The sequence below is a fragment of the Blennius ocellaris genome (assembly GCF_963422515.1).
Source record: "Blennius ocellaris genome assembly, chromosome: 8".
NCBI lineage: Eukaryota > Metazoa > Chordata > Actinopteri > Blenniiformes > Blenniidae > Blennius > Blennius ocellaris.
In genome coordinates this window covers 21930472-21954676 of record NC_137657.1, presented here as the reverse complement: position 1 = coordinate 21954676, position 24205 = coordinate 21930472, and the positions used below count along the sequence as shown (strand labels likewise).

Here is a 24205-nt window from a genome sequence, read left to right as displayed (position 1 = left end):
AAATACAAAGTCCAGGTGCTGTTATTGCTTCATGTCCCTTCCCGGGAGATTTAGCTTGACTTCAGGTTAAAAGACCTTCAAAACAATCAGGTTAGAGGAAAGAAAACAGCTTTCCAGTGCATCTCTTGAGGTTTGGGCAACAAACATCGTACAAAGGACAAGAAGTCTGATGATCAGCAAGGTTTTTTTTTGGTGTTATTTTTCATGCAATGACTGACTCAAACAATGATATCACTGTACCAACATGCTATATTATAATACATGATAATAATTTGTTTTCAATATTTTTCAGTTTCATCCCAGGCACCCAGAAAATCTGGATGAAAACGTGGGGCTGCAGTCACAACAACTCAGATGGCGAATACATGGCTGGGCAGCTCGCAGCCAGTGGCTACAAGATGACCGGTCAGCATTTGTTCATTTCTGATAGTTTGGATGAAGTTCATTGACTCGATTTCAGTTGGGAATATACAACGCATACATGATCTGGGTTCACGGTCACATGTGGCGTTACTGTTGTGGTGTATTTATTTGTTAGGAAACAAAGATGTCCTACAAATTCTGCAAACGGCAGTAGGAATTCTTCCATTGTGTGCTTCAGTTATGATCTGTTGCAAAAGCATCCTGGCGTGGTGTCTTTAAATACCTTTGGATTGGGCTGCGTGACACTTAGCACCTTTATTTCCATCATCATACACAGATATATATATGAGTATTCATAACTTTAACTCATAGACTGTTTATCTTCTCCAGAGAATGCAATAGCTTCCACAAAGCAGAGAAGTTGTCATTTCAGAAGCGCTTGCTCAATGCACATTTCTTGACAATTATGTACAATCACACAGAGTGAAACTGAAACACGGCAAAATGAATTACAAATGTTACTGGCACATGCTCTTTAAGTAGAATTGACCTGCTTGTTTTGGACACACTATTGAGAAACACATTACAGCATTCACACCTGCACAAGTCGTCCAACAAGGTTTCATTTATTTGCACTAAACTTGGATGGATTGGCTTCAAACTGGGAGATAAAGGATGATGCATCTGTGGAACTAGTGTCATTACTAATATTAACCACAAGGGCGCAGTGTTGCTTTTTTTTTTTTTTTTTTTTTTTTTTTTAAAGTAGAGTGGGTCTTGTGTTTTTCTTCCTGAATTGAATTTCCCAGGTTGTGCACTGCCCCAGAACAAATCAATTGAAGCAAACCCATTGTTGCACCAAGTAGTTAAACGTGAAAGGTCCGACACAGTCTGGAGTCCACAAATCCTCTGAAGCCACAGGGTTTTATTATACTCTCCTGTCACCGGAATATAAACACTTGTCTTGTATACTGTTGTCATCATCTCATCAGCAGTTAACGGTGAAAAGTGAACTGGTGTCAGATTACAGACTGTTGGAAAAACCCTCGACTGTATTAAACACTGCGTTTTCACATGAAGTTTTGCTTGCATTTTGCACGAAGGCCGGACATTTTATGTTAGAAATTGTCAGACGTTTACCATTAGGGATTTTGTGTGTGTGCATGTGTACAGGTGCGAGAGCGTTTGTATTATTATTCTAGGTTGTATGAGTTGGCTGGTTGTTCCAGAGTTTTCTTGCTTCGTGTGTAAACAGCACTTCTCCTGTCAGCTTATGTGTGTTCTCGGTTGTGCAATACCTTTTATAGAGTGTGAATGTTTGTGTTGCAGCATACACAGTTGTGTGTGTTTGTGCAAGGGGAGGCAGCGGAAGAATAAAAGCGTTAACCCCCTTTAGGCATTTCTCTCTCCATGGGGTCCCCATAGCCATAGGAGGACATTAATCACACACTTCAAAAATGCAGATGCACGTGCACACACACACACACACACACACACACACACACACACACACACACACACACACACACACACACACACACACACACACACACACACACACACGGTACAAATTGCTCCTGAACATGGGCCAACAGTTTCTCCCCCGCTTTTGATAATTTAGACCCTTGATCTCTTTATCCTTCCAACCTTTCTTTGTTTTTGCCGTTCCCTCCGTCCCAGATGCTCCACTCCGATGAAACACTCGCCTTCCTCATACACTCTCTCATCACTTTTGTCATCTCTCACCTGCCACTCGACCGGGTGCAACATCCTGTGTGCAAACATTTACCGCGGCTTGATATTTCGTGTGCTAATTGTCTCGTGGCAAATCTGTTTGGATTCTGTAATTTAGTGCCGCGTGCACAGTCGTGTTTAGAGTTGTTTTTGTGTTGCTGCTCCAACCTTTGTATGGGAAGTATCCGCCTGCGTCCAAATCTGATTACAGCACACATTGCTTCCCTGGTTGTCTTAAGGTCCTGAGCAGATATAGATGTAAGCGAGTGTAATGTAATACACTCCCAGGTAATAAGGTTAAAACTTGCTGCTATGGGGATTAGATTTTTCTAATCTCTGGTTCAGGTTTGGTCCTGTCTCCTTTTCCCGTTACACAGATGACTCTAGGAGCACAGTAATAGTGCTTATAGAAGCTGGTATTTATTCCTGTTTAACAGTATATCTGTAGTAGTAACACTAGTCTGTACTGATGAACCTTTTTCAGTATTTCCACTTATCTCACTCAAGAACAATGTACAGGTCACCATGAGATTACCAAGAAATTACAGCATTATTTGGATGTATTTAACATTCGTTGTCAAATCGAACACTTTGATGTACACATGGAGGAGAAGTTTATTTTGATGTCCTTCAGCTGCACAACACGTATTTTGAAGACTTGTTGTTCTCTGGGTGTTTTTCTGCCTGGTGTGTGTACCTGAGGTATGTGCTGGCACGGTTACACCCCCACACATGGCGATCAATGACATACAGGTGAAAAAGTAAGTAAACATTTACAGATTGTTTCTTTGTTGGAACAATGCTTCTTTGCAAAAAGAAAAGTCCAAAATCAAGCTGAGCTGCTCTTCCTACAAATGTATGGTCGTTACCCACTTGACACAATTTACTAAGATTCTAAACGGGTTTCCTGACAGTGTGAGAAATTGTTTGGAAGCACTTCACATTTTTACTAATAAATAATCAACCCAACAGTTATTTCTTTAATTTAATTTGAGTTCTATGTTTATTTGGTTTTTGGAGGGAAAAAATATGACTGGACATACAGTGATATTGTTCTTTAAAAAGAATACATTTTGTTTTAATTGATTTGACTTTATACGTTATAGAGACAGCTCTCACCTGAGGGTGCAGTAATCAGCGAGATTATAACCTTTACTTCCATTGTCGGAGTAGAAAGCTTTGCTCTTCTTAAAGGTGTGATTGTGTGTCCATATACACCTTGTTCATACACACCATAACACAAAGGACAAGACTGCAAGATTAAAATGAAGCATCTTGTCTTTCAACCAATTTTGGTTTGCTGGCTGTCCTATTTATTTTCCCTCATAATTTACCTCCCACATTATTATCATTGTTATGGCTTTTGAAGTAGCCACACAGGTGCCTTCATTACTCACAGTGAAGTCAGAGAATACTTTTTCTGTTTTATGACTTTCCAGTATTGTTTTGCTTCCTCTACTTACCTCTTTCAACAAGGACTTGAAAGGTCAGTCTATTGGGACTAAAGGATTATTTTGGTTTCTCTTCTCTACACCTCTGCTTTTCATCTGTCTTTTTGTTCATTAGCTTTCTTATCTTTCCCCCCCATGTTTCTCCCTCTCCCTCTATCCCTCTTTCACCTCATATCTCCTCCCATTCATTGTACTTCAGTGGAGGATTGTTGGGAAGAGAAATTGACTGTCATGGCTAAAATCAGGGGAGATTACACTGGGTACAGGTTGTGATTGTTCTGAATGGCAGAGTGTGGAATGCGCCGCAGCTTTTCTCGAACAGTATGAAATTGTCAGACGTGTATTTGAGAGAGTGGAATCGCCTGGGATGACCAGCACTGAAATGGGCTCTTGAATGATGGAGCCTGTGGTTGTTGCCCAGAATGAAGCCGAGGGACAGGTTTAAACATGATCATTATGGAGTCACTGCATTTCATCTTTTCTCTAAAACGGTGAGCGAAATCGTTTGTGAATATCAGACCTGCCAGATGACGGCAGTTGAAGTCTGCGGCGCCGCCGGGGCAAGTTTAACCCGAGTGTCTGGACAAAGACGGCTCAAGCAGTGCTGAAAACATGACATCACCTCTCTCCTCGCTCTCTTCCTCTCTCTCTCTCTTCCCTTCTTGCTCATTCTCCCTCTCATCTTGTCTGACTTTCACCTCTTTTTCACGGCCCCCGCTCTCCCATGTCGCGTTTTCCTCCCCTTCTCAAACTCTTTCTTTTCCAAACTATGACATCACCTGGTGAGAGACATAGTAGCAGTCCCACAGTGTGCCTGTAGGTGGCAGCCTCGGACCATGGAGGAGCCCTTTACTGAAGGGATGAGTCTCTGCAGTATCAGGATGAGGTCATCCTTCTGAAAAACATCCTCTGCTCCCATTCATAGTTTTCACATTTCTAACTTTCAGTCTAAGTTGACCTGCTACTTTATATGAGATATGAACTAGACTTGTTACTGTTATTTAAAATTGTTTTTTAACCTGAATCAATGCAATCCACATGGCATCATGTTTACAGGCTGAATGTCATGTGGTTTCAGATTGAGCTCTGTTTAAAAGAAGAATGCCTTTATATATTATTTCTAATGTTGATATTTAAGCTATTTAAAAAAAAAAAAATCAAACAAGTTGATTTTAACAAGTACTCTTTTGTTTCTCCATCATACTATTGGAACTGGAACACATTACTCGCTGTCTGAGGAGAAATCTCACTAACCACTTTGTTATTCTCATTCTCAGATTAATGCTAATAAGCAAACAGGAGGTAGGAAGTATTATACAAACATAGTCTGGAATCAATTTACCGGTGCCATTACATCATCCTGTTTTCTTCCAGTTGCTTTTAACATCAGGGAAAGTGACCTGTGTTTTTTCCCCCCCTGATTTCATTGTTTCAGCAACTTGTATCTCTGCCTGCACTTGCTCAGCTCGGCTTCTCCCCCAGCTGCAGTTCCCACGTTGAACTAAAGAGGGCACTATTTACTCACGATAGCGTCACGGGACAAACGAACCACATTGGAGCAGGAGAGCAATGTGCCAAATAGTGACTTCATAGAAAGGCAAGTACACACACACACACACACACACACACACACACACACACACACACACACACACACACACACACACACACACACACACACACACACACACACACACACACACACACACACACACACACACACACACACACACACCCTTCATAGAAAGTCACACCAGGATATTTTGATTGTTTTTGGCTGGTCTCCTCCCCTCCCAATCTCTTCTCTGCCAGCCAGCCGCGCACACAGCACTTCAGTTATGATTTTACATACCGGTTAGGCAAAATTACTCCCTGGTACACAATGTCAGCCAAATGAGGCGTTCTCAGTTCCTGGTTTGGACAGGCGGTTGGAGGATATGGATTTTAGAGGGTTTTAGAGAGAGGGTGTGAGCTGTTTTGATAAAACTCTGCGAGGACTTAATTGATCAACATGTATTACAGGTGTTGTTGTGCATGGAAAATGCCGGCAGGTCACATGCGGTGTAATTTTATTGTGTCATTTTAGACGATAAACAGCTTTGAAATTCTGATGTGAAATTATCACTTCGAATAAAGTACTGGAATATATTACATCGGTCATTTCACATTAATTGGTTTTGTTTGACTTTGAGCTGAAGCTTTTGGATGCATGGCCACTAACAGCTGAAGAAAGCCCTAATAGTAAATTTGTGGAAAAGCATTCACTTTCCTCCTTCCAAACAAACCAAGCTGTGAATTTGTGGCAGAAAAGGATTTGGATGTTTGCGCTCAAACATTTTCAGACTGTTCCGACTGAGCTCGCATCGCGTTCGCGTTTCAAACGCCTTTGCTGCTCCGTGTGATTGTATTACATCACTGTAGAGTATTCTCACTCTGACTGCGCGTACCTCGCATACATGCCCATCTCATTCATAAAACCGAGTGTCTGTGCATCCCCTGATTGGCTCACCGCGTGCCACGCAACATTACACGCCGCAACATTATGGCCAATGAAAACTTACAATGTCGCGTCTGACTCCACCTCTCACATATACACACACATTGGCGCGCGCAGCCGGCTCAACTCACACACACTCTCTCACACACACACACACACACACACACACATACACACATTTTGCTCTCCTCACACACAGTTGCAGACGTGGTGGGAATCGGTGTCGTACGGGGGAAAGTGTGTGAGAGGCAGTTCCGTTTTCGACAGTCATCACTCTGCAAGATTAGACGCATCACTCGAGAAAGACTCTGTCTGCTCGCTGTCTTCTCCCCCACTACGTTGTAACTGTGTGTCAGACAGACTTGCTCTGCTGATTTCGAGGGGAGCAAGAGGGAAGGAGAAAAGCAATGTAAGGAAAGACGAGAGGAAGAGTCAGCGGGGATTGTGGGGAGGGTGCTGGGATGAAGGGGACAGCCGACAGAGACGGGGATGCGCTCGGAGCCAAAGCAACGGTTGGAAGTGGGAAAGCGAACGGGGAGCGCAGTATAGTGCCAGTGAATAGCAACGAGAATCTGGCAAATCAGTAGAAACAGGGAATAGAATGAGAGAGCGAGAGCTGGAGTGGTTTGAAAAACAAGAGATTCAGTGGAAAAGAAGATCAGTGCTTTGAAACAGTGAATACGAGCCACTTGCTGGCGGCAGTAGACATGGATGTAATGCACTCAAACGTAGCTGTGAGAAAAATAACTTAGACATGCAAGGAGAACTTTTATGAAACCGTCACTTTTCCAGAGTATTTAATCAGTTTTTATGGTTGAATGTACCTCCTGTGGTGGTCATCGTGACATTTTTATATAATTTTTGTATCACTTTAATAAGGAAAAACTGTCAAAATGATAAAAGAAAAGCTGCCTTCTATCTCTTAAAAGAAATCCATGATTCCAGGCAGTCAGGTGTAACCATTTAAAGACCCCAAGATTAGAGTGATCCCAAAGCTCTGCGTGTGTGTGTGTGCACGCGTGTGTGCGCGCGTGCACGCTTCAGTGATCCTACAAGGTGACCCATATGTAGGCAGCACCCAGTAACCATTTAGAAGCCACGGGATTAAGGACCTCGGCCATTCCTGCTTTGAAATTCCCCTGAGGTACGTGTGGCTGGAGGAGAAGACGGGAAGCGGCGTAGGCTGAGGAAAGAGGGGATCACCGCTCTGTCCCATCCATTGATTACTCTGAGGGAAGGAATTTTGATAACATCACACACTGACCTGATGAGAACTGCAGCAGGAAATTGTCACGGGAGATGAAAATCACTGTGTCAGTCCTCGGGATTTATTCCTGTCATCATTTATTTATTTACTTATATATTTTCGAGGCAAGTTCAACCGTGGTACGCTTTGATAATAGAAAACCTGATAAGATTGAAACAACATAATGTGTCTGATGTCTGAATTCCTCAATAAGTCCCACCCGTGATTGTGAGGAACTGCAAAACAGAAGCAAAAAAAACCGATTCTTCCCTGGTACTCAAGTCTCCAAGGATACAAAGATCTCCCTTATTGTTACCCGCCCCTTTCCACATGTGAGATTTAGGAGCAAGGAAAGAGAATTAGAGCTGACTGAAAGAGAGACCCCTCCCTGCCCCTTTGAGAAATAACAAAAAAAAAAAACAGAACAAATTCATTCCCCATAGGGCAGTGATAGCTCATCCTTGCTCCTCCAGCCTCAGAGGGAGCAGAAGAAGAAGAATGGAAGCAAGAATCACTGCTCCAGTCCTCTCTCTGTCCAGCCATTTGTTCACTCAGCCTTCCATTTCTCTGATGAAGAGAGCGAAGAGATAAATGATTGGAGAACCTGGGAAGGAGTCTCCTTTACTGCTTCTCTGTAGAGGAAGCGAGTGTATTCCCCTATTCCCCTTAGAACCCAGCCAGCCAGTGAACCCTCCGTTATCCCAGGAACTCCGCCCCGCATTCCTCCGGGATTGTGAATACCCTGAAGGGATATAATGGGAATATCATGGAGGGGATGTGAGTAATGGGATAAGGCAAGAGCCGAAGGAAGGTGTGTGTATGTGGAGGGGGGGGGGGGGGGGGGTAGGGAGGAGGAGGAGGAGTGAGAGGAGGGAGGGACTAACGACTACAAGCATGGTATGTTGTCTGGAAGGGAGATGAGGGTTAAAGCTGGGTTTCACTCACTTCCACAGTGTTGAGCCTTAAATTAAAGCAGGGAAATTATGTTTCCTGCCTTCAAATGTGGCCAGACTGTTTGGGGGGGGGTAGAAGCCAATAGCCCGCAGACTGACAGTTTAAATCCCAGACTGCCTCTTGCACACTGCACACAAAATTGAAGGAGTCATGCCATCCCTTCCTCTTCAACAAGTGGCATCAGGTGCCATTTAACAAGGCATTTAGCCCCCAATGTTCCTACTGGAGCCGCTCAGAGCAGAAACACAACATGCCTGTGGATATGTTGGGCAGCTCCCAGTTAGGTGGATGGAAACCACTCTCCCATCGGCCATGTATTGCCGCTCATATGAATGTGATTGACATTGTGTGTTTTTGGACAGCGGGACACAAAAATAAAGGCTCACTGTAGGAAAACATCCAATTTCTGACTGCATGTCCAGTATTTATAAACTTTTAAACATGCATATTAATACATAGAATACTTAGAGAATCACACAATGAAATGGGAATTGGTAAAGGTGAAAGAATTAAACACAAAATGACACACAGAGAAAAGTAATTTTTTGTTTATTCAAACTCGTCAATTATTTTCTGGTTGACTGGGTTCACAAGGATGTAGGTTGTAACCCAACACCTCCACCTCTTGCTTGGTGGATCTTCAGACATTGCACATGATATAATTGACCATTAACAAGCGGCTTAAAATGTAATTGAAAGCATACTGAATTCAGCGATCAGAACAATTTTATTCAAAGAGTTGGCCGTTTCATTCATGGCGGGAATACATCGCTACAGCTTAATGTGGGCAGAGGCAGGTAACACTGTTGGTAGGTCAGCAATCTATCACAGGAAAGCGATGCAGACAATCAAAAATGCACTCACACTGCGGGGTAACTTCAGAGTCACCTATTAGTCAAATCTGTCATTTTGGACAGTGGATGTAACACAAGTACCTATAAAACACCTCCATCATATTTTTCAAAATAAATCCAATAGTTAAGGCGATTTCAATTTGAATTATAATCATTTATCACGATTGCTCATGTTACACTGTATATTGTGCTGTAATTAAAAGAAGACATGAGAACATTTTCCAAAAGCAAAATTTGATATCAAAATCCTCACATATAACCATACTCTGTCTGATTTAATAAATAACGCATGACAATGAAGGCAACCAAAATATTACAACAACATTTTTATGATCCTGTCAGTCGGCTCGTCCTGCTCAGCCTCAGTATAGGACGCACAATATTTGTTTAGAATCATGGTGAAGAAATAAACATGGGATTAGTGGAACTCTAAAGAAAGGACAGTGTCAGAAGGTTTGACTTTACTCACAGGTAGTTGCCACTCTTTTATATTAAAAATCAGAGACCTGTAACTCGCATTTATTGTGTGGAATGTGTGACACAGCAGTGATGGATGCGTGCCTTCCAGAGCCGGCGACAACCTGCCTGATCAATCATTGATGGACCTCCGTTTCAATTTCGTTGGAGGGTTCAGACGGTGTCTGGGGCCGAGATCTCGCAGCATCTCTTTGAGCTCTCCTGGCTGTGTCAGATCTTTTCATTGTTTGCTTGATTGTTTCGAATTCTCCAACTTCTTAGCTCCCGAAACACTCCCAAAGCGGAAAACGTGCTGTCACCACGGCAACAGTGAGCTATCCTGTCATTAGTTGTGGCAAAAGCCGCAGACAGAGCTTTTAATACTCTGACTTTTATAGTCATTGCTTTTTCTTCTTCATAACATTCGTGCTGCAACAGCGTTCAGTGGGTTTACAGTTTGTTTTTTTTCTCTTTAAACTGCCTTGAAAATAAAAGAAGCTGCGTGTACGAGCCATGTTTTTAAAGTCCCACATGCACTCTTTTTTTCCTTCCACACAGGTGGTTACTTGATGAGACCTCCTCTCAGGACAGTGTAGGTGTCTTTAAACGGAGAATCAGCTAAGTATTCTGAATGTTGTGGAAGGAATCACTTCCACAATGTTGTTTAGACACCAAAATGTTTACGGCAGACGTTGAATCAAGTTTGACATGATCAAATATGTTGCTATAACCCTGACGGCATACATATAAATTAGTGGCTCATAGGTAAGTGTTATCAGACACTAATAAACAAAATAAACACAACACATTTCTGTTTTGTTGCTCTTTTCTTTGCGACCACACATGGCAGGCCAATGAAATCTGTTTGTGAAGAGTTCTTTATTACGGAGTCCATCATTTAGACATTTGTCATATAGATGTCGTGAAAAATAATGCGACATTTTCTCACCTTCACTCTGGGGGATTCCCAGTTCCACAGGATCCAGGCATTTTTGTTTCCCTATCACTCAATGTTGGCACTTTTCAACTTTCCAGTTGTTCATTTTCTTCACTATGAGCACAGCAGTACTCTTGATTTATTTCTCATTGCCTCACTGCTGGGTCTGTTGGCAGTCATGAAGTAAAGTAGCTTTCTCCTGACTACTCAATCTACAATAAACAGTTTGATTCAAAGACTGGTATAGTGGGAAGTTTGCATTTGTCCGTATGTAGTGGCGGTACAATTTGTGTTGGTGGATATGAAATAAACGCTCAACAAATCTAAGCATTCTTTTCATTGTTGTGTAACAACATGATCACACTTGAGCATTTGTTGTGATGATCATTACCACAGCTGTGTTTATCTCCAGACTACGACTGAATCGCATCCGTGCTGGTACTCAGAAATACAACACTCCCCCTTGTGTTGTGTTTCTTTACTAAACTTTTTTAAAACGCTCTTGAACTTGTTTTAATGATTTGAAGCCAGAGCACATGTGCACTCCTCCGTGGAGAAGTCCGCTGTTGCTTGCAATCACAGTTGCGCTGTGCTTTGCGCCTGGCGTTAAATAGAGGCCAGATTGTTGTGTAAATGTTGTGAGGTTTGTTGACAGTAAGAGAATTAATATAACAGAGATGATATGATGGCAGGGAATCTGTGAACCCACGGTTCAGTTTGCTGATGAGCAGCATGTTTGTTTGCTTTTTCTTTTCTTTCTTTTTTTTTTTTTTTCATTTTCGAGAAGTTGCACTGAGGGATGAGTTGGCTATCAGTGTGTTAATTAGCCTCTCCAATCAGGGAAAAAAAAAGAGTTTTCTTCACATAACTCTCGACAGTGTGAACTGCTCTTCTTAAAATGTCTTTGTTTATATATAATTTAAATGTCACTATTACTTCAGTGAGGCAATGTCAACGATTCACTTCTCTTGGAGGACAAACCGTGGCATTCTGAAAGGACCAAAGCAAGGTGATCTTTGACTTCTTGTCTGACAACTCATTGTTGCTTTCTCTGCGAATAATTAGCTTGTCTTAATATTTTACAAGGTGAAAGACACAGTTTTTTTTTTGTCTTTCTCACTTCTAATTTGTCCGCCCCTTGTTTTCTCTGTCATCTCGCCTGAATGAGGAAAACAAATGTAATTTCCCTCATGAAGAGGAAATGAAAGCTTGAAAGACTTTAGTAATTAACGTGGCTTGTCAGGCTGTTGCTGTGGGTGGATAAAGAGTGTGGGTGACATATGGATAGAAAGCAAAGAAATTGAGAGTTGGCATTCAAAGATGTGTAGCAAATGACTTTTCAAGGCCCTCCTTTGAGTTTTCCTTTCTCTGTCTCTCTCTCTCGCTCTCTCTCTCTCTGTCTCTCTCTCTCTCTCTCTCTCTCTCTCTCTCTCTCTCTCTCTCTCTCTCTCTCTCTAACTCTGTCTCGCTCCGTCTCCCCCCTTGACTTTGACTCTTTTGTGTTGTTTTGGAAGATAACCCCCCACTTTCTGCCCGAGCGTCCGACACTCAGCCATCAGAGCCATTACTCACCGGCCACCCGCTGAAATGGAAAGCAGCTTGACCCGTATCGTTGTGTGTGGATGTTCACACGAGGCCACCTGCTGAAATGAAAGCGCCGCTCACCTGTGAGCGAGCGGCAGAAAGTGTGCGCGCAGGAGTGTTGAGCCGGTCATGTGGATTTATGAGCTTTGTGGGGACCAGCGGTTTGAACATTTTTAATGGCACGAGACGTCATGTGCTGGCGCGCTTTGGCATGCGAGTGCACTTGTGTCCTTTGTAATAAATTAATTCAACATGTGCCTCTGTCTGATCTCCTCTTCATACATATAAATGAATCAACTCGCTGCTAGATTTCCATGTGAGAGCACAGAGATTAGATAAAGTGGATTTAAAAGCCGCAGATGATTTGAGCAGTGGGTTTTAATTTGAGCCATCATCGGACAAAGTAACCTTGGCCGCTGAGCAGAAGAGATGCCTTGACTGGGGGCCTTGGTAGGACCTTTCTTGACCAGATAGAACTGTGAATGAGTCACTCCGTGTGTGGCCGTCTATGGGTTGTAAAAACCAATTCCTTGTCTGCTGCCCATTCACCGAGGCAGGGTGGAGACGAGTAATAATTGAGCTTGAATTGTTTCACGCTCAGCTGTTTGACTCGTATTGCTTTCTTTTCTCTAAGACTCCTCTTCATCCTCGCTCCCCTCTCATCCCGTGGTTATAACGGCAAGTATGGATCTGCACACAGCAAAGTTAGCAGAGTAAATACAACTAATGTTTAGCCAGGGAAGAGATCGATAGCTATGTATTGATTAAGCATCAAGTGTGGCCACAAGTAATTTCCTGGTCATCTGTGTGCAACTGCCTGTGTTGGAAGGTGATTGATGGTCCCTAAAATGTGTTTGTGTGGTTTTAGCTGTGTGTGCACAGCACTGGATAAGTCCAGATGTACTGAAATAGTGAGGAATTTGTAGGACTTTACTTGTTCCCACTAAGGCTGCACAGCATGTTTTTGTATGTTGTGGTATAGAAACACTGTAGTACTTTGAGTACCTCAGTATATGATGCAAATGTCTTTGTGCTTTAGGACTTTGCAAAATGACGGTATTTGTGCTCCTGAATGAAATTTCAACAAGAACCAACTGAGCTGGTGTTTTTAAAAAAAATTCTCTATTCATTTTGTGACCACGTGTGTGTCCGCTGTTCCCATCAGCGATTTTTGTACAATCCACTGTCAACACAACCCGGTGCAGTAGAGTCCAATTAGATTGACCAGATATGTTTACATGGAGGGCATACATGCATGTTGCATGAAAAAAATGCAGTTTAGTCAGTTTTTTTTTTGTGTGTGATTATATATCCGGTGAAGGTTGTTAATTTTGCAATACATCGTGCAGCCCTAATTCTCACTCAGGCAGAATAATGGAGGAACGTCTCCGGCTGCGCTTCATTAAAATGAGCTTCAAAGGTTAACCTTAGGTGAAACATTCCCTCAAATTGATGTTTATTTTGTACTTCTGCTGCACTCACCCGCTTTCCACACTCGATTTCTAGATCAAACGTATAAGCACTCGGATGCATGCACATACGGAGGTATTTGAAGTTTATTGATAACCCGGTGCTTTCCACATGGCAGGCAGATGGTTCCTCTAATCTTACAGACGTTGCCTTTGGAGATGTGATCTGATGATCGCTCGCTGTGTGTCTGTCCGTGTGTGGTTTCCACGGTTGAACCGAGCGAGTCTGTCCTCAGAAAGCCCCTGCTGTCTTGTGTCTTCCAGGGTCTTTTGTGCTTGACTCATCTCACAGTTGTGGTCGGAATGTGTTTCTCCTCTCGTCTCCGTCCTTGGTCGTTGATCAATGCCATATCAGCACTATTATGACAACCGCTCTATTTTGAATATCATTTCGAGACAGTTCTTGGTCGTGAATCAGTCATGTTTTGATTCCCTGATTTTCTTAATGAAATGCTGTGACAATTTATTTTTTCTCTCTTCAGATTGTATACAGTGAAAAGGAAAGTCGGTGGCCATGAAAACAGGTCAGAACTGATCTCGAGCTCAATTTATTAGATCAGTATGCTAAAAGCCTTCCATACACTTTCCCACAGCTCTGACTTTGAAGCAGATGCACAGCATTTAAGCTTCTGTATTTAATGTACTTGTTGTTTTGCTACAGATGACATTGTGCTCAGACCAGTGGCCGTAAACACTGCCCATATTATGACACCTTTATGACCATCGGGGGTGTTCTGTCTGACCTAACAAACACTTAAATGTTTACTGCTTTTTGAATGTTTGTCCATTTTTTTAGATTGGTCAACTTGCCATAATTAGACACTCAACCTCCTCACATTACCTTCTTGAAGCTTTTTCCTTCGATAAAGATTAGCAAAAGTTGCGAGGGTTTTGTGAGGAAATTGTCTATATCTTTTCAGACTGGGTGGAATCACAGCGCCTCCCGGGTGGCGAGCAGTCATTTTATACAAGTTAATGTCCAAATACTGTCTTGTATTTGGTTGGTTGTTCCAGTCAAGTGATTTTGTCAGTTTTTTTCTTCGGACAGTTTGCATGTCGCCATGTTTCCATTTTATTCGAGAAAACTAGTAACAATCATGTACATCCCAGCTTTTCACCTCAACTTTTTGTAACTAAACCAAACAGTTTGCTTTATATGAACCACTTAGTATTATTGTTTGAAAAGTAATACATCTCTGACAAAGCACAAAGTAATTATTTAACTAAAGTTTTGAAAGATCGCTGTAATAATGGACTGTCAGATCAACTTTCAGCAACTTTTAGTAACATCACTTTTCTCCTTGCTGTCACAGTTTTGGAGGTGGCCATGCAGTAAAAGGCATCTCGCTTCTCGCTGCTTTCCTTTTGAAACAGATTTACTTTGAAGCAAGAAGTGTTGAATTATTATCAACAGTAGCTTTAAGCATCAATAATAGCTACATGCAGCCGAGGGAGTGAGTGGAAACTGAAAACAACAGGACTCCTGCTGTGACGGAGGCTGTTTGAGTGACAGAATGACTGCTGGCAAGTGACGATAAATAAGTGAATATTATGCAAGGGAAGTTTGTCATGTTGCCGAACATCTAGATGTGGCTTTTCCTTTACAAGTCAATGGATGTAGTAGAAATGCTCTTTCTAATTTATCAGTTAGTCTGTGTGCTGAAAGCAGCGTCACCTGTCTACGCGAACGCCACACTTTGCCTCGCTTTGCCTCAGTCTCATGACATTAGTGCACTGATACGTTGCAGTGTGACTACCTGTCTAAGTGTATTGTAATATGCCAGCCTCGTGATTGTCTCAGCTTGATTTAGTTTCTTTGACCTGATATCTGATTAAAGAGACTCAGATGTGTGCAGGAGCAGGATTAGCATATAAAAAGACAGTGACAGGACATCACATAATTCTGATGCCATCTGTTTTCAATGGTGTGTGTGCAGCATGTGTGTGTGTCTGTGTGGCCTCCCACACTCCTGCTCTCTTTCATTGTCCTCGTTACTGTTTTAAGCCTATTATTTGTATGTGTATTGCAGCTTTGCGAAGCTTTTGTCCCATTATTTGTGGTTTTATTTCATATCTTTTTTGTTCTGCAGCCGAGCAGACCTATTATTAACACAGAAAATGGACAAAGATATTAATTATTTACAATGGAAAACATTTCAAATCGTTCCGTTTTGTGATGATTTATTAATTAGGAGGCAAATTCTCTGGGATTTGGCTTTATGTCCACCCCAACTACCTAATGTATTCATTCACGGGTGCATGGAGCCACACATGCAAATGACATACAAATCGACACACACAAATTTCATGGGAGGCTTTGTGTCGTTGAAATCCTCCCATCATTTCAATAGGATTATTCTCAGACAGGCTTGTTGTAGTTTGGTGTAAATCAGATTTTTAATAATACCAGTACTTCAAAATAACAATGTGGAGTGAGGTCCTACGTCATACTGAAAGTGGCAAAAAAGAAAAATGGAGGAGTGATTATTAATAACAATTAGTGCTGCCAAACGATTACAATTTTTAATCTGATTAAGCGCAGGGTTGCTGTGGATTAATTTAGATTAATCACGATTAAATGTCATTCATTTCAATTGACATTAATCATGTTTCATTTTGCATGAGCAAACAGAATGGAATATTAACAGTTCATGTTAACAAAAAAAAAAAAGATCTCTTTTTCAAGCAAATATTTATACACATTAATGTCAGCCCAGCTATTAATACAAAATAATTTGTTAAAATGGCCTGAGAGGAGACCTGGCCGCCATTTAAGCGGGAGTTGCTTCGTGAAAACAAAACTCCTCGCTGTAGATTGTGCATAATAGTTCGTTTGCTGACTGTTCCGTCTTGATTTTTTTTGTTTGTAATTATTTCCCATCGAGAGGGCGTCTTCTATAGCAACTGCCATTTGCACATGCGTGGTGGCGGCAGACCTTACGGTAAGTCTACTTGAACAAATTGCATGAAATGTGTTGCCAGAGAGGTTTCAGAGATATTGAGACATACTGTGTTAACATGTCAATTTTGACAGCCCTAATAACTACGTTTATATTTGGAATGATTGAAAAAAAAACCAAAAGAAGCATTATGTAGTCTGCCTTCACCTGTAGTGGTCAAGAATGGACTTATTTCCGTCTTGACTCTAAAGCCCCATTAATACAACAACTTTTATCATGTTTATGTTTCAGAAAGGTTTCTTGTTTACACAGCAATGTTTTGATAATGATATCCATTTACAAGAGTACAGCAGAAACTCTGAAAACTATGCAGTTTTCCTGTCGGCCCGCCCATTGGCCCTGTTTGGTTTTTAAATGAAACGACACACACGTGTGCACGGAGAACAATATGCTAGTATAGACATTAATAATGGCCTGCACATGGACATTCCAAAGGGCAGACAACAAAGTTGGATTGCTGTTTCGGTGACTCCCAACTGTAAAACTACCAAGTCCCTGGAGAATATGGACTGGGAATCATGTTGCTCAGGAGGCTGCCATTGTGTGTTATTGTCCATCAACTCGTTCATGTTCAGAAGACCATTTACACAGGGATGAGGTTGGAACGTTTCAAAAAAGTGCCAACTTGGGGACCATTTTCAAAAAGTGCCATTTTTTGAGGCTTGGAAACGGGAAACGGATGAAGTGCGATTTCACTTGAAAATGTTGCCGTGCAAACAGGGCTTAAGTTGGATGACAGGTGAATGGATCAATGAGGAATATAGCATTCACAAATGTCGAGGTCCCATTGTACATTTGAGGGCGGGACGGGGAGGGGAGGGAAGGATTTTTGCGTGGTCCCACCGAAAAGATTGTGCATGGTACGAAAAAAAAATGGAACCACCGGCTACGATTTTCCATCACCCCCCTGTTTAGGTGCCTTGCACTGAGGAATGGGTCTGTGAGGAGGAGCCACAACACAACCGTCTGCTGATTAGTAGTGACGATCGCCACTCTCGACTTTCCCGCAATATTGCCCACAATATCTAAATATTTAATCTGTTATAAACCCTCCCGTTGTTGTTTGCGTGCGCTTTGCACTCATCGGTTGTTTTACTGAAACGTCGGCACAACACAGCACCTCGGCCTTTTACCTTCTTCTACCACACTTCTGGAGGTACTGAGGTCCAAATGAAAGTTCAGAGAGGAGAGGGCCACAGCTGTTTTCAAGTGCTCTATAAATAAAGGTGACTTGACTTAACTTGACTTTACCGAGGTGCTGGCGCTCCTCTCGGTAACCGGAGGAGGAGATTCCTCAGGAGCTGGACGCTGTTCTCCACAATGAGAAGGTTTGTGCTGTGTCACAGATAACGACTTGCAGCCGGGTAAAGCTGACCTCTACCGGCCGCCTCGATGTCTTAAGACGGTTTATGATCTCTTATTCTTTTAAACTTTATATATGATCGGTGTTTAGGCTGAATTTGTCCTGTTGATCGTGCAAAAGCTTAAAAAAAAAAAAGACCACCGATGAACTGGACTGTAGCCTTAAGACAGATAAGCTGTTTGCATTAGCGTGCATGTGAAATGTTTCGGCGTACATACTTAAAACAGCACTGCCTGTCTAATCAGCTGTCTACCTGCCAACCTCTGCGTTGCTTTGCCTGCACAGGGCTAAGTACATCAGCAACAAGCCCGTGTGCGTGTATCTGAGGGTTGAAGCTGTGATTAAGAGCTTTGCAGCGTTCATTTCGACTGCGGTAGAATTGCAGGTAGGGAGATCAGGTGATGTGTTCGGGGCAACTCTGGCTTTCAATTAAGAGCATTATAGTGATTATGGCAGAACCGCCGGTGGAGGCATAGTGTAGATCGTGCGTGTGCATATGTGTGCACGCCAGTGATGCATGTAATTTGAGGAGACACTGCCAATTGAACAAGGTGGTCCACTAAGCTTATCATGTGTTGTGCGTGCACATTGTTTCCTTCTGATTAATTCACAACACCCAGCCACCTCCGTTACTATGAACAAGCTAGATCAGCAAACTGTGACAGTGGTATTACCAGGATCCCAGATTATACAACATTTTCTCTTCCATTTGATGCTCTCCATGACCTCTTTGAATACATTTTAGGGATCTCTCTGTCTGTTCTGACTCACTGTGGCCTTTTGCAGTAATGTGCCTCAGAGAGTCTCGAACAGGGAACATTGGCTTTATCTCTCCAGTGTTAATGGTTCTGGCATCTTCCTGTCATCTCCGTTGTTCTCATGTCTTTATTTTTCTCTTTTGGACTCAAGTCCCAGCTTTCGCTTCACACCGGCTTGCCATAGGAAGATTGTATAACTTACTCTTACAGCTCGCGTCTTTCCCTCCGCTTTTCCCGTCTGCACATTGATCCTCTAATCAGCCGACTCCACTGGCTGGGTTTTAGTTTTGATGTCGCATGCAATGCCTCCCCTTCTCCCTGCTTCCTTGCCTCACGCTCTCATTTCCGTCCTCATGTAATGTCTCGTAATATTTTTCTCCCCTGCCTTCTTTTTTTCTATCTGTCACAACTTCCTCTTTTTTTATATTTGCGCGAGTTGAGGAGAGAATGACTATAAAAGTGCCAGCGTCGGGGGGAAGAGTCGTTTTCAAACCCACGACATCACAGGAGCATGTTATGTTGCTCTGCCTTCTAAGCCACCAGGACATCCCACATGTTCTCTGGATCAGAAAAAAAAAGAGCTGGTTGCATTTGGGCTATTTGCATATAGTTTGCATATGAACCCCAACTGGCTGTTTTTGGAATGCCAAGAGGCTAAATCCAGTATTTATTACCAGAGCCCATAACTAGTTTTCACATTTCTGGTGGCATTTGCATCTGATTTGCATGTCCCTCTGCTTGGATTGGGGAATAAGGGACCCGCTGACCTAAATTGTTTCAATTTCATTCAGAAGGAAAAAAAAAAAAGGAGGAAAATAAAGAGTAATCTCTGATTATTACTATTAATCGAATTAGGATGCTTTACATGTGAAGCGCAAATATGGAAAAATGTAATTGGATGCAATGCTGTGTCACGTTATGAGTGATTTGACAGGTTAATGTTCAAGTAACAACAATGCTTGTTGAAAGTTTGCCTCGATAGGAATGTCAAGAAGGCCACGTGGTTGATTTATTTTATTGTAGTTAATCAGTGCATTGCATGTTATGTTTACACACTCGTATTCATTCTTTATGACTATCTAGCAGACTGGCTTTTTATACGATGGAAAATGCATTGTGAGGTTATTGTTCCAATATTTGCCATACTTTTTTTTATTGCATTACAGGAGCCTTTAAAACTTCTACAAAACATACATAATACACTACATTAAGGATTCAATGATCCTGAAAGAGTAAACTGCCTCCATCGAGACAATGAAAGCATTTATCGCAAAAGACAGTTATTGTAATTTCTTTAGCATCATGTGAGAAAATGTCTAGTCACCAAATCTGTTGGTGTTGGTCCAGCTGATCATTAACAGAGTCTCCACTGCACAGTGTTTATTAAGACTTTTCTTATCACTGAATGACGGAAAGTCGTGAAATTGTTTAATATTTATTGACCTCCTTTTTAGTAACCACTGCAGTGGCATTGTGTTTCCTACCATGGTTAATTATTGGTAATAAAGTGCAAAATGGTTCAGGCAGTTCTTAAAATGATCACTTTTGGTGACTTCTTTATATAAGACATAAAAGACTTGCCTCTTCCACATTTTTAATTGACTTCAGTGTTCACGCTGTTTGCATTCATTCCGTCACAATGTATTTGAACTGTGCAGAGCTAGGAATTGGGACAAGTAAATAAAAAACATTGACAGTGCCGCTTTTGTGTTGTCTCTTTAATGACCACAGCTCCTCTCAGCTTCTACCTTTGTTAGAGCTCAAGCTCCATCTGCCACAGTTCACATTCAGCTGTTCTTTTTTTTTTTTTTGTCAGAGGACAGGTGAGCTTTTACATACAGGTGGCTCCTACTTTTTTTCCCCCTTTCTTTTTAATAACCCTTCTCTTTCAGGCTTTGTCTCTCTTCCAGGTGACAAGCGGGGAGCTGTAATGTAACACACACTGAGTCACACGGAGGCAGGCACACGCACGCAATGCTTGTACAGAGTGCATGTGGGGCCCACGCGTTGCTATAACGCATTCCCATAGCCCCTCACCTTTAACCTGCAGCTACTTGTAACTCTGGACCCTAAAACTACATCTTAGCCCTTAAATGCACGTCGGGTGCTGTGGGTGGACATATGACGAAAAACACGCACGCCGACACTTTTCACCAACCCTGTTTTCCAGCACATTCTTCTGTGTACAAAGCAAACCGACGTGCATTCTTCCCATGGCCTATTTCAACTTCAAATTCAACACACACACACACACACACACACACACACACACACACACACACACACACACACACACACACACACACACACACACACACACACACACACCCCCAGTTGAATATTAACTGCCATCTCCTAGGGCAAACAGCAAATATAATCACATTTGTAATGTCAGTGAAATGGCGTGTCAATATTTGCCTGGTCTGTTATTGTTGTGAAATGGGGAACTGGCTGTGGTTACCATAGTGTGCATGCTTTCGACAGTTGGCTTTGAGGTACAGAAAGATTCGCTTTATCACTGAGCACACACACACGCACGCACGCACGCACGCACGCACGCACACACACACAGCGTTAGAATGAGTGCACCAAGACTGTTTTTGATTGAAACACATTTTTAGTTCTGGTGTAACCATAGAACTCGCAGTTTTAAATAATGACAGGGATTCATTGAATTAATCACATTATTCTGTTGTGTAGTTTGTACTCAGGGGAGTACACGTGATTTTGTGTAGCCAATCCTTCATACTGTTGTGAAGGTCATAATGTTGTGTTTTACTGAGGTGATGAGGAACAGCGTTGAGCCAGCTGTGTTGACTTTTAGTTTTTTGATGGTTGTTGTTGGCAAAATAACAATTCAAGAATTAAATCAGCAAGATCTCGCTGAAACAAACTCTTTCCTATTTGAAGACACAAATTCCTAGAGGTTGCTGTACTTTCAGTTTGTTCCTCCCGCGACCATTTTGGTTGTGTAAGCTTTGAAGACACTAACAATAATAATAACTGACAATAATTCAATCTATTAAGACATTTGTGTGTACTCCAACCTTATTTTTCCTGGATTATCTTTACGTCATAGTTTACCGTGTCTCGTCAACCACTTATTTACTACTTCTTCATACTCAACAGTGTGAAATGTGGACCTTTTGGTGTTGACAGGTCCAATCTCTGGCTGGCTTTTATGAGTAAGTAACCTGCAGTGACAGACTGACTGAGGTGAAGTTCATGTTCACTTGATTTCCTGTAATCTGTTGGGCAACACGGTTTGAGCTTTCCTCTGTTGGGCAAGCAAAACGTGTAGTTAGAACTCATTGAAACGGAGCTGCTCAGAAGACACTCCAAATTGAACATGGTGCGTTCAGGCTAAATGTCTTGCGACATTGTTTTGACGAGCAACATTATCTTCTCAGATTGGGTGGGATTGCTTTAGTGTAGTACTTTGATTTTATTCATGTGCTACCTTCTTCTTTTTCATTTTCTAGAAGTGAGATTGGGCTTAGTTTGTGAGAGGGCATCTCTCTGCTGTTTCATAACTGCAGTCCACTCTTATCACTGCAGCAGGGAGAAGGCAGCTCTCTGACGACTCTGTAACACCAACTAGTGGCCGGAGGCTGCATGGCACCTCTGTTTGTACATGAATTAAACACTAATTGGTTCAACTGACCCAATATTTCTTAGGCCTACTAGTGAGGGGCCAGATTGTAAATTATGGAAAGAACTGGTTGCATGATTGCATATCTCGCTATCTGTGTGTTAGTTTTTTTGGTTTTTTTTTTATTATGTGCTGCTAATAGAAATCTATCTGGTCTGTTATTCAACAATTAGGAAACATCTGTTTTTAAAAGAAAAAAAAACATTTCTGGTGAAATGGTATAACACTAATTATCTGAAGCTAAATGCCTCCAACACTCAGCAGCTGTTCAGAAATTCAACAAGTACATACAGTAGCTTTACGGGATGGCAGACAACTGACATTAGTTACAAGTGAGTTGCTGGATGTGATCCTCCATCTCTCGAGGCTACAGAGGAGCAGCTTTAAGGCTCTTTATGGACTCGTCTCACGTGCTGGAAGTCTTTTCAGTTTCTTATTCTCACTAAAGCTGGAGAAACATAAAGATGTGAACATCCAGGTTTCAGCTCGTCACGCGTTCATTTTCAGTTCTTTGGATTTCGCTTGCAGGACAATCAGATGTGTTTATTTCCTTTGTCAGGACATTGTTTATTTTTTATGGAAGGACTTCAAGAGTAATTTTATCTGTTGCTTTTTTCAAGATTGTAATTCCAGTTATAATTGCCATGACAATGGTGTTCATAGAGCAAACCTGTACACATATAGCAGGTGTAACACATGGATGATGGTACCTATATGAAGGGTTTATGGAGGGTTTTAGGTATGGATTATTCCGATAAAAACAGCAGCAGATCGGAGTGTGCATTTCTTTTTAATGTTAAGCCATATATAGTAGCCTCCAGCATTAAAGGGAAAGTGTAAGCCATGTATCACTCTGAGATGTGAGGTGGGAGTGAAATCATAGGAATATTATTCTGTCAGTCAGTAACCTTCCAGGCCCCTCTTCCTCCCAGACACACTGACTTTTGTGCCCTTGACTCTAATAGTCCCTCTCTCCCCGCGCAAAAAAATATCTTTTCATGTCTGCGCTGATGATCATAATGGTTTTCTGTCTGAGTTGCCGACTAGTGATTGGCCCCAATTACTGCATGAACCTGAGGCTTCAAATCATCTTATCTATGCAAGGTGAGACGTGTAATGGCAAAACTCTACTGAGGCCTGGTTTCTATCCCCTGCTCGTACGCACCTCAGTAAATCACACTTAATGCACGTTTAAAACCACAGGGAATCAACTCCCAGATGTTTGTTATTATGGTCCGGTGTTGTGTGTTTTTTCCCCCATTTACAGTATAAACCCTATGCGGCCGATAAGCCCACTTCTTTTCTTCAGTTACGTGGGAACTTAATAGTGCAAAATGTGTTTATTTCTGATGCACATTTTCTCTCACATCTGCTGCCCACCTGAATTACTGCACTGCTCTAGTTTCGCCGATATATTGACTACTTCTCAGAGACTATAAACACAAAGAGACAGCGAGAGAGACACTGGTGTCTGGGCCCAGGTGCTCCCACTGTGCGTCTGTGATCAGACTTAAGAGAGACGGATTGACTCCAGTCTCTTGCACTGCAGAAGAAAACTTCTGCCGTCCAAATTAGAAGCTACCTTGTCTCGCCGCATTCATCATTCCTGTTCCACTTTCAGCTCAGCCTGGCTGCTATTTTTCACTGAGATACCCCCCGCTTAATCTTCTAATGCTCGATCTCTCCTTTGCACATCCTTGGTATTTTGTTCTCCTTCTGTCTGTTTCTCTCAATTTTCTAAGCCATTTTCACCCTACGTCTTTTCTCAATCTCTGATGTCTTGGAGATTTATTCCTTTTTTTTTTTTTTTTGCATCTTCTTACTTTGTCCACCTCCGTCTTTTACAGCCCCCCCCCCCCCCCAAAGTCCTCAATCCCTCTCGTTTTCTGTCAGGCTGACTCTCCCTCTCCTGCAGTAATGTACTATG

At 42.0% G+C, this 24205-nt stretch overlaps 1 protein-coding gene across 2 annotated transcripts in view; it reads left to right on the top strand.

Moving 5' to 3' along the window:
- Window positions 1-24205, top strand: part of cdkal1 (CDK5 regulatory subunit associated protein 1-like 1) — a 253720-nt gene that overhangs the window by 5612 nt on the left and 223903 nt on the right. For both annotated transcript variants that reach the window (XM_080501478.1, XM_080501479.1), the window contains exon 3: window positions 293-405. In XM_080501478.1, the coding sequence (XP_080357604.1) occupies window positions 293-405 (113 nt within the window). The remainder of the gene's footprint in view (window positions 1-292; window positions 406-24205) is intronic.